The sequence below is a fragment of the Mesocricetus auratus genome, unplaced genomic scaffold, assembly GCF_017639785.1.
Source record: "Mesocricetus auratus isolate SY011 unplaced genomic scaffold, BCM_Maur_2.0 Super-Scaffold_100014, whole genome shotgun sequence".
Classification (NCBI taxonomy): Eukaryota; Metazoa; Chordata; class Mammalia; order Rodentia; family Cricetidae; genus Mesocricetus; species Mesocricetus auratus.
Genome location: NW_024429197.1, coordinates 74,509,650 through 74,527,640, shown reverse-complemented (window position 1 = coordinate 74,527,640; position 17,991 = coordinate 74,509,650). Strand labels below are relative to the sequence as shown.

General features: G+C 45.0%; 1 protein-coding gene across 5 annotated transcripts in view; it reads left to right on the top strand.

The window, feature by feature from the left end:
* The first annotated feature begins 372 nt into the window (after positions 1-372).
* Positions 373-17,991, top strand: part of Rgs3 (regulator of G protein signaling 3) — a 137,225-nt gene continuing 119,606 nt past the window's right edge. Inside the window, exons 1-3 of one of the 5 annotated variants that reach the window (XM_040757359.1) lie at positions 373-412; positions 6,416-6,467; positions 7,485-7,665. Coding sequence is in view for 3 of the 5 variants with exons in the window: in XM_040757364.1 (XP_040613298.1) it covers positions 12,804-12,822 (19 nt within the window). In the remaining 2 variants the exon portion in view is untranslated. The other 4 variants (XM_040757358.1, XM_040757364.1, XM_040757357.1 and 1 more) reach the window with 4 other exon arrangements.

Below are 17,991 nucleotides of genomic sequence, written 5' to 3'. Positions count from 1 at the left end.
TCCTCTCTTCCTGATGCTCCCTGGACCTTGGAGGGAGTACTGACAGTCTCTTTTTCTGAGTTTTGGGTGGTTATGAGCCGTACTTTGATCATCACTCACTGCTAAAAGAGGCTCCTCCCACCACGGCTGAGATTTTCACTCGCCTAGGGTATAAACATTTGTATGTGGGAGGCAATCAATTAATGTCTATTCTGCAAGACATCAGTAGTAGATTCCCCCACAGTTCCTGTGACATCTTGCTGGCCCTTTAATGTAAAGCAGACGGGAAGGATAAGGCTATTTATACAGAAACGACAAGGGGGCTGAGCCCTCTCAGACCCTCTGCCTCAGCCTGGCAGTGTTCCGACCGAGGACCACCCAGGTAACTGTCGCTAACTGCCACTTGCCATCACGGGGGCCCTGGGAAGCAGAAGTAAGACTTGGACTTGGAGATTAGCTTTCTATAATTTGACAGGGGAACTTGAAATTTAGTCTGTTGAAATATTGTCGTGGGAGGCTAATATTTCCCAGAAAGTAGTCATCTGTCCTCTTCTTTTGTCCTGTGTCACTTTATGATCCCTGCTGGCAACAGGCCACTGGATTTGGTTCACTTTATTTCTTGAGCATGCTTCCTGGGACACATGGTCCAGGCTTATCTGTGTGTAGAAGCTGTCATTGTAAGTACCTTTGGAATTCTATGTCCACACTGTCCGGGATGGGTGTTGTCCTGGCCACAGGGATCACAGAATCTGTTCTTCATTTTTGGATTATAGAAAAGTCCCTGAGTTTGGTGAGACAGGGTCAGAGTTTCACCAGTAACCCCTAAAAAAGCAGTGTATTCAAATATGCCTAACAAGAATTTCTTGCTAGATTAGGGACAAGAATATCTCTGGCCTTTAGATGGAAATGATTAGAGGCCCATTGGAGCCAAGAGGAATCTGAAAGAATTTGTTTATTTTTCTTTCTGTTGCCATAAAGTACCAGATTATGAAACTAATGTGTCCTTTTGTTATGCATTAAGAAGTGCTGATTTATCTGTTACATGTTAGAGCAGTGGTTCTCAATCTGTGGGGGGGTTCAAAACAGCCCTTTAACAGGGGTTGCCTAAGGCTACTGGAAAACAGACATGTATATTACGATTCATAACAGTAGTGAAATTACAGTTATGAAATAGTAATGAAAATAATTTTATGACTGGCAGTCACTACAACATGAAAGGGTCGCAGCCTTAGCTCCTACATTACCTTTTGTTGCTGTGAAACAGTGTCTTCCTCTGTAGCTTGGGTGGCTTCAAAATCATGACAGTTCTGCTACCTCAGCCTCTCAACTGCTGGGATTACAGACATTTGCAGGTAGCAGTCCCTCACCGAGGGAAGTCGGCAGTACTTTGGAGACTGGAACTGAAGCAGGGGCTGTGCGGGAGTGTAGCAAGTCACTGGCTTGCTTCTCCTGGCTTCCTCAGCTGACTTTCTTATACAACTCAGGACCACTCCTTTGTGGACTGGGCTGGGCCCTTCCACATCAGTCAGTCTGATGAAGGCATTTTCTCAATTGAGATGTGTCTTCCCAAATAACTTTAGCTTATGTCAAGTTGAAAAAAACCAACAAACACAACGACCCAGCTTTCTTACTGTCTAGAAAAAGAAAGGAAGGGTTCACGTGGTAGAAAGTTATTTCCTGGAAAATAGAGCTCTACAGGGAAAATCTCCTGATCAGAGCAATTGGGCTCACTGGTTGGGCCCACTAGGTGGCAGTATTATATTATGAAAACGACACTCTGCAGCCAGTGTCTATACAACAAAGACATCAAAGACATTTCTTTAGGAGCAAACTAAGGAAAATTTACATATGGGGTCTGATTTGACTGCTTGAAGGACTGGTAGCTCATTGAGGCTGTGCCTGTTGTCATGGTTATAACCCCAGATTACCAATGACAAATGGAAGGTAGTGGATAAATGACTGAAAATGGACATGACTCAGTAGTCTAGATATCACTCAGTAGTCTAGATTATCACTCAGTAGTCTAGATTATCACTCAGTAGTCTAGATTATCACTCAGTAGTCTAGATTATCACTCAGTAGTCTAGATTATCACTCAGTAGTCTAGATTATCACTATATATCACTCAATAGTCTAGATTATCACTCAATAGTCTAGATTATCACTCAGTAGTCTAGATTATCACTCAGTAGTCTATATTATCACTCAATAGTCTAGATTATCACTCAGTAGTCTAGATTATCACTCAGTAGTCTAGATTATCACTGAAAGCCCTGGTTCAAGAACTGTGGAATTCTGGAATCCAGAGGCCTTGGGTTTGGGAAAGTTGGGAGCTATTGATGACCTGACATCGTCAGCTTGACAGACTCAGGGAGATGAAAATACCAAAGGCAGCTGAAGGCACTAACCCTGTTTTGTGTTCCCACCCCACTGCAGCCCAGTGGGAGTGTATGGTCCGGGGTTGTTGTTTGCCTAACATTTATGAAGCTCAGGATTAAGTCCTAGCACCACAAGGAAGAAATGAAAAGAAAGAACCAAGTCCACGTGTATGTGTGAAATTCTTGACACTGCTTTGCACATAGCCTAGCCCAGTCTCTAGTTTGACATCCTTCTTGCCTCTGCTTCTCAAGGGCTAGGACTAGAGGTAGGTCTTGTTTAAATATAGGGACTGGGCTGGTCAGGTGGCTCAATGGGTAAAGGCACTTGCCACCCGCTTGATAACTTGAGTTTGATCTCCAGGATATACATGATGGAAGCAGAGAATTTATTTCTGTGGATTATCCTCTGACCTACACACACACACACACACACACACACACACACACACACACTGACAAATGTTTACCTACACAGAGACAAAACAGAAATACAGAGAGAGGGATTGGAGAGATGGCACTGGAGTTCAAAGCATTGGCTGCCCTTCCAGAGAGCCTGGCACCTACATGGTACTCACAACTGCTGTAACTCCAGTATCAGGGGATCTGGCGCTCTCCTCTGATTCCATGCCCCGCATGTACATACACACATGCCCATATGCAGGCCAAACACTCCTACACATAAGATAAAGTATATCTAAAACATAAACACAATGTAGTGTGGTGCACACCTTTAATCCCAGCACCCAGAAGTTGAAGACAGGGCAATAGCTAGCTTGAGGCCAGACTGAGCTACATAACAAGATCCTATCTCAAAACACTCTGATTTTTCTTCATCCGGGCAGTGGTGCCCCACGCCTTCAGTCCCAGCACTTGGGAAGTATTGGCAGGCCGATCTCTGATTTGAGGCCAACCTGGTCTACAGAGTGAGTTCCAGGACAGCCAGGGCTACACAGAGAGACCCCTGCCTCAAAAGCTCAAACAAAACAAAAAACACCCCCAAAACAAAACAATAAACCCCAAACAAACAAACATTCTGACTTCTTTCTTGAGTTTGTGCTGTGTATAAAGTACACAGTACTTGGAGGCGATTGCTAAAAGTTACCTATTAATTTTCTCTGCCTCTCATTCATTGGTTTGTTGTAAAGTCATTTGTGACAGAAATATTGTTTTAAAAGATTTACTGTGTGTGTGTGGGCATGCCTGTGAGTGCATGCACATGGGTGTGCACCATTGCACATGTGGGAGCAGGAAGAGGGTGTTGGGCCCCTCGGAGCTGTGGTTACAGGCGTCTGAGAGATGCCTGGCTTGTTCTGTGGGTGCTGTGAACTCCAGTGTTCACAGCCATGCAGCAATGCTCTCCCAGCCCCCATGGCACAAGCATTCGTTGAGCAGCTGCTATGGTTAGAGCAGTGGTGCAGGCTACGTGAGCATCTCTGATCTCATCATCTTTTTTGTCTTAGCCCGTGTCTCCTGGTTAGTGCCTCAGCCCTTGCTCCATGCTGCTGCCAATATTCTCCATATCACACCTTCCCCTAAAACCCAACCTGCAATTAATGTGGTCTCTTTTACTGGGCTTGCACACAGCACAGGGCAGGCCCATAACCTGGCTTGGCCTTACCCTCTTTGCCTGCTCCCACTTTATTCTGTATGCTCTTACCGTGATTGCTTTTATTTTGAGTTCTTCTAATGAGCCATGTCCTGTGCTATTTTCAGTCTTAAAATTTTTGGTACTTTCCATTCAACCTGGAACATTCTTTTTTTTCCCTTCTTGTTTGGCTATTTTCTATTCATTCTTTGGGGCTCAGCTTACATGTTCCTCAGTTCGGAAACAAGCCCTTTCCCAACCTGTAAAGATGTGGTTCCCCTTTTATTTTTCTTTCCACGGTCTCCGTGGTGTGTGTGTGTGTGTGTGTGTATGTGTGTGTGTGTTGTATGTGTGGTGTGTGTGGTGTATGTGTGTGGTGTGTGTGTGTGGTGTGTATGTGTGTGTGTGGTGTATGTGTGTGGTGTGTGTGTGTGGTGTGTGTGTACGTGTGTGGTATGTGTGTATGTGTGTGGTACGTGTGTGTATGTGTGTGTGTGGTGTATTGTGTGGTATATGTGTGTGTATGGTGTGTGTGTGTGGTGTGTGGTGTATGTGTGTGGTGTGTGTGTGCATGTGTGTGGTGTATGTGGTGTATGTGTGTGGTGTATGTGTGTGTGTGGTGTATGTGTGTGGTGTGTGTGTGGTGTATGTGTGTATGGTGTGTATGTGTGGTGTATGTGTGTGTATGTGTGGTGTATGTGTGTGTATGTGTGTGGTGTGTGTGTATGTGTGTGTATGTGTGGTGTATGTGTGTGTATGTGTGGTGTGTGTGGTGTATGTGTGTGGTGTATGTGTGTGGTGTATGTGTGTGGTGTGTGTGTGTATGTGTGTGGTGTGTGTGTATGTGTGTGGTGTGTGTGTATGTGTGTGGTGTGTGTGTATGTGTGTGTATGTGTGTGGTGTGTGTGTATGTGTGTGGTGTGTGTGTATGTGTGTGGTGTGTGTGTATGTGTGTGGTGTGTGTGTATGTGTGTGTATGTGTGTGGTGTGTGTGTATGTGTGTGTATGTGGTGTATTGTGTGGTGTATGTGTGTGTGTGGTGTATGTGTGTGGTGTGTGTGTGGTGTGTGGTGTATGTGTGTGGTATGTGTGTATGTGTGTGGTGTATGTGTGTGGTGTATGTGTGTGTGTGTGTGTGGTGTGTGTGGTATATGTGTGTGGTGTATGTGTGTGTGTGGTGTATTGTGTGGTGTATGTGTGTGTGTATGGTGTATGTGTGTGGTGTGTGTGTATATGTGTGGTGTGTGTGTGGTGTATGTGTGTGGTGTATGTGTGTGTGTGGTGTATGTGTGTGTATGTGTGTGGTGTATGTGTGTGTGTGGTGTGTGTGTGGTGTGTGTGTGGTGTGTGTGTGTGGTGTATGTGTGTGTGTGGTATATGTGTGTGTATGTGTGGTGTGTGTGCATGTGTGGAGTATGTGTGTGGTGTGTGGTGTGTGTGTGGTGTGTGTGTATGTGTGGTGTGTGTGTGGTGTGTGTATGTGTGGTGTGTGTGTATGTGTGGTGTGTGTGTATGTGTGGTGTGTGTGTATGTGTGGTGTGTGTGTGTATGTGTGGAGTATGTGTGTGTATGTGTGGAGTATGTGTGTGGTGTGTGTGTGGTATGTGTGTGTGTGGTGTGTGTGGTGTGTGTGTGGGGTGTGTGTGTGGTGTGTGTATGTGTGTGTGGTGTGTGTGTATGTGTGTGTGGTGTGTGTGTGTAAGTGTGTGTGTGTGACAGCTTGTTTGTTGACAGCCTCTACTGCCAGGCTGAGTTCTGAGAGTGTCACTGCATGTCTCCACTTTGAGAGCACCCAATAATGCATGCTGAGGGAGTGAATGAATGAAATGCATGTGTAGCATGCCCCCTTCCTTCTATCCTTCCTATTATTATTATTGATTTTTTTGAAGCAGAGTCTCACTATGTAGCTATGGCTGTCCTGGAACTCATTCTATAGAGCAGGCTGGTCTGCTACTCACAGAAATCTGCCTGCCTCTGACTCCCGACTGCTGGGACTAAAGCCGTGTGCCACCATGTCCAGCATTTAATGTAATCGGGCGCTTGCCTGCATGTACATCTGAGCACCACATGCGTTCCTGGTGACCATGGAGGCCAGAAGAAGCACTGGGACGGGAGTGACAAAGTGTGGTTCTGAGTCAGCATGTGGGTGCCGGGGCTCTGGAAGGACAGCAAGTGCTGGTGACCACTGACAGGCTCTTCAGTACACGCATCACCTAGCAGTGTGAGATACATCACTGAAGCATGGAGCCCCGTGGGGAGAAGAAAGGGCCAGTTGTGATGTCATCATTTGAAACTGGGTTTCCAGTTTCGTGGTGGTGGCATTTGAGGTGGAGGGCGGTGATATAAAAGGGACACATTTGGACAATAGGCAAGGAGCAGAATTCTGGGAGGCTGAAGATAGCTTGGGACTAGATTGTACAGAGCCTGGATGGCTCTCGAGGTAGGCAATGACAAAACTAAATTACTGTTTCAGTGTTGATCCGGTGGCCGTGTGAAACATGAATTGCTGAGGACCAGCGAGCCTGGTTAGAAGGTTTTCCTAGCGGCCAAGATGGGAGGTGGTTGGGGCCTGGAGCAGTGGGTGGGGGGCTGGAGGGAGTGCACGGGGAGTGAACAGTGAGCATGGAGAGAGATGTGGAAGAAGGAGAGGCCGCTGGCTTCAGCCTCATCCCACCATGTGCAGAAGGGGGGCAGCCGGCTGAGGGAGAGAGTCCACTCATCTAACCTTTACGTGGTGGTGTAAAGGCTGCGTTTCACGTGTGGAAACTCAATCAATGTGTGGAGTTAAAAAAAAAGCAAAGTGGGAGGAGGAAGCAACAGAGATAAACTAGCTAAGGGAAGCTGTCCCGGCTCTCCCACGCCACACGATACTTCCAAAGGGAGGGGGAAGGGAGTTTCACTATTCCCCCTTTCATTTGTGATTTTATGAGTGACATAAGGGATTATTTGAGGGCAACCTATGTCTTATATGTTGATTACAGAATTGAAATTCCTGGAAAGATGGAGACCCCGCCCCCACCCCGCCCAGTTCCTGGCAGGTGCTAAATGGGCAGTAGGCAGCTATGAGCCATCTCAGTCATCACACTCTGCATGCAAAAATGGGGGAGCAGACAAGCAGGGCTCGGGTGTAGGTGACAGTCAGAAAGCTGGGCACACAGAGGGAGACTGGAGCCAAGCATGTCACGGCCAGGGTGGCCTGGGTGCTGGGATTGGAGAGGAGTGTGGGGTCATCAGGACAGTAGAACAGCAGGGGTGTTCAACCTTGCAGAGGGAGAAGAAGCTGGGAGAGGGTGGGGGAGTGCAGAGTGAGCAGCACATTTTCCCTGGGAAGGTAGAAGAGTCAGTCATAACAGAAAGCAAGTGTTAGAGAAATGGGAAAACTCGGGCAAGGTGGAGACAGCCAAGAACAGACAAGCAGCTCTCACAAGGCAATTGCTGGTGACCGCCAAACCGACAGACGGTGTTAGCTGAAAGGTGGTGGCAGGGGAAGTGGCTGATGAAAATCTGGAGCAAAGGGAATACATGTCACTTCTCTGTTACAGCGCCAGTAAAACCAGCTTCCTTGGAGGATGCGCTCCTTGGGTACCACGGCCTCTTCCCTCTGTGACCTGCTGCCACCCATGGAACTGCACCTCGCCATCTCCTTGCCCTGAGGCGGAAGCAGGCTCTGCTCTACCTCAGTCTTGTGGTCCAGCTTGCGTGGGGCCCAGCTGAGCCACAGATGTAAGCAGTGGTGGTTGTGCTCTCTACTAATCGAATCTGCAGTATTTCCTATCATACATACAGCCAGATTCCCACACGGCTGTAAATACTAACCTGCTAGAGTTTCAGGGGAGCTTGCCTCTTGTGGTGACCTCATCAGAATCTATACAAGGCAGCATCCAACAGCGTGTTCCTGAATGCAGGGAACCCTGGGTGTATTCAGCAAAGGGTTCCTTATCCTGGCTACATTGTTCTTTTAAAAACGACTCAAATAACCTTTAATCCCAGCACTCGGGAGGCAGAGGCAGGCGGATCTCTGTGAGTTTGAGGCCAGGCTGGACCAACAGCCTCCAAAACAATGCAGAGAAACCCTGTCTCGTAAAATCCAAAAAACAAAAAACAAACAAACAAACAAAAAAAAACCCTACTCAGATAATAAGGAACCCCTCTTCTACACATGCCCATTTAGCATTTCCTGTGTTTTCTCTGTTCTTTTGAGCAGATGCAGATGGCAGTATGCCATTTTCTCTTGGCCTGAAGACCCTTAATAGCCCCTTGGTGTGCATGTAGATGTTACCTTTACTCAGCTTTTGCAAATCTGAGAAAATAATTTGTCTTCATTTCTTTGAAAGGTATTTTTGCTGAGTAGAGAATTCTGGTTTACATTTTATTTCTTTCAGGACTTGAAAGTAGTTCTCTCCAGAGCCAAGATGTAGTGGCACAGGCCTCCAATCCCAGCTTTTGGGAGGCAGAAGCAGGTAGATGCTTGTGAGGTCAAGGTCAGCCTGGTCTACATAGTGAGTTCTAGGCCAGCCAGGCCTATATAGTAAGACCCTGTCTCAAAACAGAACAAAAAAACCAAACAAACCCAAAGAACAAAAACAAAACCCAGAAGCTCCTACCCCTTTGGCACACCTGTCTGGTCTGTCTGATGCCATTCTCTTGAGACGACTGCTCTGTGATGCCCCCATCTCACTGACTTTGGCATTCTCATCATGACGCAGTGGTGTGAACCTCTCCATATTTCTTTGTTTAGAGGTTCATTAAGATTCTTGGATTTGTGGTGTCTTACAGTTTCTTCAAATTTGGAAAAATAAGTTCCATTGCCGCCCACTTCCTTCAGGGTTCCAATGACAACTGTGAGGTTGTGTGAAGTCGCCCTAAAGCTGCCTGATGATCCATTCTTTTTTTTAAAAAATCTGTGTGTATGTGTGTATGTTAATGTGTGGTGTATGTATGTGTGTGTATGTGTGGTGTGTGTATGGCGTGTGTGTGCATGGTGTGTGTGATGTGTGTGGTGTGTATGTATGTGTGTATGTGTGTGTGTATGTGCGGGGTATATGTGTGTATGTGTGGTATGTGTGTGTGTGTGCAATGTGTATGTGTGTGTGGGGTGTGTGTGGTGTGTGTATGTGTGGTGTGTGTGTGTGACTGCACATTTGCACATGGAGGCCTTCATGTGGAGGGCAGAGGTCACCTCCAGTGTAGTTTCTCAGGGGCTGACACCTTGGATTTTAAGGCAGGGAATTCACCCAAAAGGCTATAGAGGCTGATGCCCAGGAGCTCCAGCATTCACCAGTCTCCGCATCTCCCATGCGGGATCACAAGTGCACGGTACCACGTCCAGTTTTATGTGGGGTCCTGGGCTGGAACTCAACCCTCAGGCTTACAGCAAGCACATTACGACTGAGCCATTCCCCAGCCCTTGAGTCTATGTTTCAATCCTCAAGTTCACTAGTTTCACTGCCTAATGCTCTAAGCCCATTCTGTGTGATTCTTTTTCATCTCAGACATCATATTTCCCTGAAGTGTTTATCTAATTATTCTTTATCAATAAAAACTCGGAGTCTGATATTGGGATAAGCACCTGAATGATCAGTGAAGCAGCAGAAAAGTAACCAGCGACCTCCTATCTCTTTCGTTCCTCCGTCCAAAAGGGGCTGAGACCCCCTCAAACCCCGCCCTACTACTTCCTGTCTATCTATTCTCAGTCCTCCAAAACCTCTATGGTTAGTTTTGGTCAGTTATTAGCTAGCTCTGTCCTCTGATTCAAAGCAAACATCTTTGTCAAAATTTGATTAAAGTATCACACAACATTTTACCCCTTTAGATAGTCAATATTTCACTTATCTGTGTCTTTTTTTGTTGTTGTTGCTGTTGATGATGACACAAAATACCTGAGGAAATAACTTGTAAGGAATAAAGATTTATTTGGCTCATATATTTAGAGTTTCTGTGTGTGGTTGCTTGGTCTGTGTTTCTGGGCTTGTTTGGTGAGGTAAAGTATGTCTCGGTAGAAGGGAGTGGCAGAGTAAAGGTGGTCATTACATGCACACGCACATGTACACACACACACACAGAGAAGCAAAAGCAAGAGGTAACCTTCAAAGGTGTGCCCTCCATGGCTTACTTCCTCCAAGGCCCCACCTCCCAGTAGCTCGTTTGTCATGCGCTCATCAATGGATCAGCCCACTGATGGAGTTGGAGCCTTCATGATGGAGTCACCTCCAATAGCGCCACTGGCTAGGCACTGTGCCTTCAACACATAAGCCTTTGGGGCCATTACATATCCAAACACAACCTTGTTAAAGGGGTTCTCTAGCAAATCAAATGCAGTCATACAGACTATTTTATTGTCTTTGTCTACAACGTCTATCAGCTGTGTTCTTCCTCAGGTCTGTTGCTGTTGATTGATGCTCCTCCTTATTGTGGGTCATATTTCCTGCTTCCTTGCATGCCTGGAGGCTTTTTACTAGACTTCAGACATGACTTGTACCTTGCTGGGTCCTGGATATTTTTGTATTCCTATAAATAATCTTGAGCCTGTTCTGGGGTGTTGTTAAATGACAAAGAAACAGTTTGATCTTTTTGGGTCTTGCTGTTGAGCATTTTTAGATGGGGACTGAATTGTATTGAATCTAGGGCACAACAAATACAGCAAGACCCTTCTGGGTATGCTACTCAATGCCTCGTGAATGGGGGAGGGGTGGGGGGGTCTTCTCATTCTGCCTGAGGTAAGGAAAGGTTGTTCTTGGCTTCAAAGCCTGTTTTTTCTCTAATCCTTTCAGATAGTTCTTTTTCTTTTCTTTCTATTTTTTTGAGAGAGGGTTTCTCTGTGTAATAGCCCTGGATGTCCCTGAAACTTGCTTTGTAGACCAGTCTGGCCTCAGACTCCCAAAGATCCACCTGCCTTTTCCTCCCAAGTGCTGGGATTAAAGGCGTGTGCCACAATATCCAGATCAAGGTAGTTCTTTGTCATCTTTGGGGTATTTTCTTCACACCCAGGAGTTATTGGTATTAGCAGAGGTTGGGGTAGGACCCTTGGCAGATCTCTCTCTGGTGTTCTCTCTCTGTGTGGCCATCCATCTGTTATTGTCTCATAAACTCTAGCTACTGTGGCCTTCCTAATGTCTTAGCTTAGGGATTATAATTGCCCTTAGCCCTCTCTCCTTTTGGGAAACCTGCTATGGCAGCAGGCTGATCTGATGATCATAGGTCTTACCCTATCCTCTGTCTCTCAGGGCACATAAAAGCCTCTTGTCTTGTATCTTGAAAACTATAGTATTGTGTATCTTTTTTTTTAAAAGATTTTATTTATTATGCATACTGTGTTCTGTCTCCATGTGTCCCTGCAGGCCAGAAGAGGGCACCAGATCTCATTACAGATGTCTGAGCCACCATATGGTTGCTGGGAATTGAATTCATGCCCTCTGGAAGAGCAGTCAGTGCTCTTAACCTCTGAGCCACCTCTCCAGCCCAGTATTGCGTATCTTGAAAACTATTGTTCCATGTATTTTTTTCTGGCCATTTAGTTTCAAATGAAAGGGAAAATCCAGTCCATGATATTCCACTCTGGCTAGAAGCAGACATCTACACTGTTCTTTAAGTTTGGAACACTCAGGAATGCAAGACTATGGCAAGCCAAGTACTCTTTAATCAGGCCAGGAAAAGGGTGCTTCTCCAAGGGCTAAAAGGGCTTCCAACTCAAGTACAAGGATGCAGCAGTTTGAGGAACTAGAGAGTACTGTACTTTCTTCCTGAATCATTCAAGACTTTGACCCATTTTAGCTGCTTCGCTAACTGTTGGTATGGATTTAATCTTTTAATCTTTTTATATTGAAATTGAACCTCTTAGCTTACTCTTGAATCATCTTTTTTTTTTTTTTTTGGTGGTGGTGAGTGGCCTCGGTTTCCACTTAGATGCTGCTTAAGTATTTAGGTCACCAAAAACTTCTCCATTGCACTTACAGTGCCTAGCATCTGCCCCAAAGACACTGTGTTCCACTTTGGAGATGAAGTGCAGACACATTCTTAAAAAGCAGGTCCTCCATTTCAAGGGCAAACAAAACGCTACTTAACCAAGCATTCCGACTGGTTAAATTTAGGACGAGGGGGGAAAGAGTCCAGAATATTCTCTGGCATTGAGCCTGGGGTGTTTTTCCTTTTAGAGTGACTAGGGGACATCTTCGTTGATGTGGACCTGTTGCCTCTCGGCTTTATATTCTGGGTTGGGAGGTCAACAATGACTGCTTTGTTGCTAAGTCCAACGGACACTTCTCAGTTACTAACCTACTTGACCTCTCAACAGCATTTGATGTGGACAGTTCTCTTTAGCACATTCCCTGGCTTTCTCTCTCTCTTCCCTGGGCTTTCTATTTTTGTCCTTTCAGTTGGTATGTTGCCTGGTTAGATTTCTAGCCTTCCTCTCACATGGAACATTATCTTTGGGCTTTCTTATCCATGCCTGTGGCTTTCCTGAGAACTCTTAAACCAACATTTCTAGCCTAAATATTTCCTCTGAGCGTCACCCTGGAATGTCCAGCTGCTCACGTGCCGTCTTCACTTAGATACGACAGAGCTAGCTCACCCTGGGCAGCCTCGTCCTGGACAGTTTTATGTCAGCTTGGCATAAGCTGGAGTCTGAAAGGAGGGATCCTCAGCTGAGAACATGCCTCCCTAAGATCTACAGGGCACTTTCTTAGTTACTGACTGATGGGGTGTGACTCAGCCCACGGTGGGTGGTGCCATCCTGAGGCTGGTGGCCCTGGGTTCTGTAAGAAAGCAGGTTGAGCAAGCTGTGATGAGTGGACCAGTGAGCAGCATCCCTGCTTGGCCTCTGCCTCAGCTTCTGCCTCCAGATTCTGCAGTGATGGACTTTGATGTGGACTCATAAGCCATGTAAGCCAAGTTAACCCTTTCCTTCCCAATTGCTTTGATCATTTGTGTTTATGACAGTAAAAGAAACCCTCACTGGGACAAACCTCGTGGAAACCCATTCCCCTTGGTTCAGGTCTACCTCTCTGTGAAGGATATACCTGCCCATTTTAGTTCTAAAGCCAGAGTTCTTTGCATTCTGTCTTCCTTCTGGTTACCAAGCCCTGCCAGTGATACTCCCTCCACTCTTTTGGGAGCACTGCTGTGTTAGTCTGGTAGAGGCCGCCTTAGAGGTCCCATCCCCCAAGCCATCTCCTCCCATGGCTCCCTTCTGTCAGCTTTAGCCAGAAAGGCCTTTATGAAAAATGAGCAAAAGTTTGCAGGGTCCTGTTCAAATCTTCCAGTGACTACCCTATGCTCTTAGGGTATAAAGTGCTTACTCCTTTTGTTTCATTTCATGGAGCTGGAGAGCAGACCAGGGCTGCAAGTGCTACAGCCCCAGCCCTCTGTGCTCACTGCAGTCAAGTAAGGACCCTTGCGATCCGGTCCCTGCATAGCCTGTTAGGTGTCACCCCTCCTTTCCATCCTGAAGTCCCTTCTAGGCTTCCCGTTGTTTTCTCCCGCAATCTATGACGCTTCTGTTATTTTACGCCCTTTATAAGTCTTGCCCTTTGTCACCACTTTTGCTTGAATTAATCACCTTGCAGGTCACTTCCTTTGGGATTCTTCTCTGATTTCTTTATCAGTGTGGTCTGCCAAGAACAAGTGAGGCATTAGAGTTGGAGAAATGGCTCAGTGGTTAAGAGCACACTGGCTGTTCTCCCAGAGGTCCTGAGTTTAAACCACGCCCCCCCACCCCCACAACCACATGGTGGCTCACAACCATCTATAATGAGATCTGGTGCCCTCTTCTGGCATGCAGGCATATATGCAGACAGAACACTTTATCCATAATAAATAAATCTTTTTTTTTTTTAAAGAATAGGTAAGGTATCATTCTGTTTTCTGTGTAGTGACACCCATCTGCTACCCTATAATTTCTATTTTCCCAGGGTCCAGCTCAGTCCCGAAGATGAGCAGCAAACACCGGTTGCATTAAGTCTTTAAATAATTGTTTTTGTTTGGGTTTTATTTATTTATTTTGAGATATATTTTCACTACGTAGGCCAGGCTGCTTTTGACCTTGCAATCTCCCTGCCTTAGCCTCCAGAGTGCTGGAATTACAGGGTGACAGCTACCACACCCAGCTGCTGCTGCGTTGAAAATTGTTTGTTGAGACAGTCTTCTGTAGCCCAGGTGGGCCTTGAACTGTGTGACTGAGGATGACTTTGAGCTCCTGGTCTTTCTGCTTCTGTCTCCTTGAATTGAATTTGACTGTGCTAGCCGCCGTGTAGGTTGCGAACATACTTGTCTATTCTGGTTGAGCAAGGGAGCTTGGTGTGAAAGGTGGCTTTTGGAGTGGGTCTCTCTCTTGCTGGCAGCTGGCTTATTTCCTCACTGTTTATGTACTCTTTAGCAGCTGACTCAGGGGACAACCCTGCACCTTAGTCACTACACAGCAAGGCAGATGGTTGGACTTCCTAAAGGCAGATAGTGGGGCTAGAGATCTCTTTCCTTCTTTAGAACCTAGTGTTTTGTGTATTAATTATGTTTCTTACAAAATGGCATGTCACATTCTTTGGTGCCCTTGCCTCTTCATCTTTCCTGGTTTTTGTGGTTGCTAATAATCGCCATATATTTCATAATTTGTCATTTGTTTCAGCTTCCCCCTTTCACTCCGGATTGAGCCAGGCGAGCGCTCCGCCACTGACCTGCACCCCTCGTGCTTCCATCACTAATTTTTTTTTCAGTTAGAAGCGTTTATGCCTTTCTCAGTGGCAAGAGAAAAGTATTTGTTGATTCGCTTGAGATATTGTGTCACACTATGTAGCCCCAGCCTGGTCTCAGACACACAGTCCTCCTGCCTCAGCCTCCTGAGGTTGCAGAACCTGGGCTTGTACCACCAACCCAGAAAAGCTATTTATTTGCTTTTATTCTTACCCAGCCATTTGCAAATGTGCAATCCATTCTTAGTTCACCTGTTGTGCACAGGCTGGCTACCAGCCAGATTTGGCTTATTAGCTGTAGTTTGCCAAAGCCTGGATAATACATTCACTAAGTTTGAGCCATCCCTGGATTCCTGGAAGAAATACCATTTGACCATGAATAAACTGTTGGCTTTGGCTTGTGCATATTTAGGATTTTTCATTTACATATTTGTAAATCAGGTTGGTCTGTGCAGAGATTTGAACCAATGGTGTGGCACAGATGCATTCTATTTGGCCTATAGACTCTTTTTTTTTTTTTTTTTGAGAAAGGGTTTCTCTGTGGCTTTGGAGGCTGTCCTGGAACTAGCTCTTGTAGACCAGACTGGTCTCGAACTCACAGAGATCTGCCTGCCTCTGCCTCCTGAGTGCTGGGATTCAAGGGGTCCACCACTACCCGGCCTGCCCTATAGACTCTTTAAATGAGTTGGCAATATTAAGACAATGGGAAAAGAAGAAAAGTGGGAAATAGCACATTAAAATGGACTTTCTTTCTAAGGAATATATCAAAACTGGGAGCATTTTGGTTCGGCTTTACCCCCCTTATATATGTATCTTCTATATGGTATGTTTTCTATTTCATTAACTTCTATCTTTATTTTATTTTTAGCATTATTTATGTTATTTGTGGGTGTTTTCACTGCATGTATGTAAGTGTGCAATGTGCATGCCTGCTGCCAATGGAGGTCAGAAGAAAGCATCAGACCCCTGAGCCTGGAATTATGGCCAGTTGTGAGCCACACGAGGGAGCTGGGAATCAAATCCAGATCCTCTGGAAGAGCAGCCGGTACTCTTAACCACTGAGCCGCTTCTCCAGGCCTTATTCTTATCTTTATATTTTGTTGATAGCTTTCTGTTGCTAAGATTACTTGTCTTTTGTCTTTGTCTAGCCTCTTACTGGATACTGACAAGTCTTCCAGCTTTTTGTTTGTTTGTGGTTTTGTTTTCGGTTTTTGATTCTGAAACAGTTTAAATTACATTAGCATCCTCTGTTTCTTCAAGGTCTTATAAAATGGGCCTCTAAACTTTTTAGGCTTTCTAGAATTTTACAGGTAGAAGTTTGTTTTTGTTTCTCTCTGGCTGGTGACCTAGTGAACACTACAGAGCTGTATGTGAGCAGGGACATTCACTGTCAGAGATGTAGGTAGACACCTAGACTTTTCCCGCAGTCTTCTTTCCTAAAAGCCACCCATTTCCCCAGACTTTTGAATGTACAAATTTATATGCAAAGGTTATACTCAGGGCTGGAGAGATGGTTCAGTGGTTAAGAACACTTGCTGCTCTTAGAGGACCTTGGTTTGGGTGGATCACAACCATCAGTCACACTAGCTCTAGGGGATCCGACACTTTCTTCTGACTACTGTGGGCATGAGGCATATTCACGGTGCATATACACACATACAGGCAAACACATATCCACATAAAATAAAAATGAATAAATCCTTTAAAAAGGGTTTCACTGTCTCGTTTTTAAGAGGTAGGGTCTCATGCCTAGGTTGACCCTGAAATGAATATGTAGCTAGGGAAAGATAGCTTTGAACGTCTCATTGTCTTCAGTCTTCCAGAAGCTAGGATTACAGATTGTCATCATGGCATCCAGGTTCTACAGTGATGAGGGCTGAGCCTGGGCTTTGTACCTGCTAGGTGAGTCTCTGATAACTGAGCTATATCCCTAGACCGACTTTTTTTAAAATAAAAAGTTACTGTCATATCTTAGAATCTTTTTCTTGTTTATTTGTAGTTTTGCAGGGGGTTTCTGCTTTATTGATCTTTTTTAAAAAAACACTTTGGTTTCATTGTTTGAGTCTATTTTTTTCCTTTGAACTTTATCTGTTACTTCCTTTTAAAAATTTCATCTGATTTAGACTTACTCTTCTAATTGTTTGGATGACTCTCCTTTGTTGTTTTCTAAAGCATTTTGCCTTGGAATTCCGGTAATCCATTGGTGATTTGTCTTTTCCTTTTGTTGTTTTCTAAAGCATTTTGCCTTGGAATTCCGGTAATCCATTGGTGATTTGTCTATTCCTTTTGTTGTTTTCTAAAGCATTTTGCCTTGGAATTCCGGTAATCCATTGGTGATTTGTCTTTTCCTTTTGTTGTTTTCTAAAGCATTTTGCCTTGGAATTCCGGTAATCCATTGGTGATTTGTCTTTTCCTTTGTTGTTTTCTAAAGCATTTTGCCTTGGAATTCCGGTAATCCATTGGTGATTTGTCTTTTCCTTTTGTTGTTTTCTAAAGCATTTTGCCTTGGAATTCCGGTAATCCATTGGTGATTTGTCTTTTCCTTTGTTGTTTTCTAAAGCATTTTGCCTTGGAATTCCGGTAATCCATTGGTGATTTGTCTTTCCCTTTTGGCATGGCACTATTAAAATGCTATCTCACGTTTGGTAGTCCCTCTTAGTTTCTTTTCTGCTTACGGTGGTAAAATACTCTGACAAGGTCAAGAGAGGGGAGAAAGGGTTCTTTTCATTCACGGTTCCAGGTGACAGCCCATCACTGCAGGGTGTCTCAGTGTGGCAGAGACAGTGGGCCACATCACTCCTACAGTCACATAGCAGAAACCGACACTCACTGGTGCTTGGTCCCACTCCTGTTGCTCAGTCTAGGACCTGTTCAACAGAACAGCACTGCTCACTGTCAGAGCAGGTCTCCCCACCTCAATGAACCCGGTCAAGAAAACCCCTCACAGGACAGGCCAATCTAGACAGCCCCTCATGGAGACTCCTGTCCCAGGTGATCCCAATATGGTCAAGTTTACAGCTAAAATTAACCATCATGGCGTTATAAGCATCCTATTCTATTATTTTTTTTCAAAAATATTTTGGTATTGGGCAAGAAGATTTGCTACTCTGTAATAGTCAGTGTGAAAATGTTCCTAAATTAGTCTTATTAGCCCCTCCTTTTTAAACTCAAATACTTCTGATTCTTATGAAGCCAGGCTATAATCGATCTGGTATGGTATATGTAGATGGTATATTAAAATGTGTTTTGCATGTACTTGTATGGTATTTATATGTGTTCTTGTGTCTGTACATGAGGAACATGCATAGTGTATGTGTGTATATATGTGTGCATATGTGTTCACACATATGAGTATGTGTATATGTAT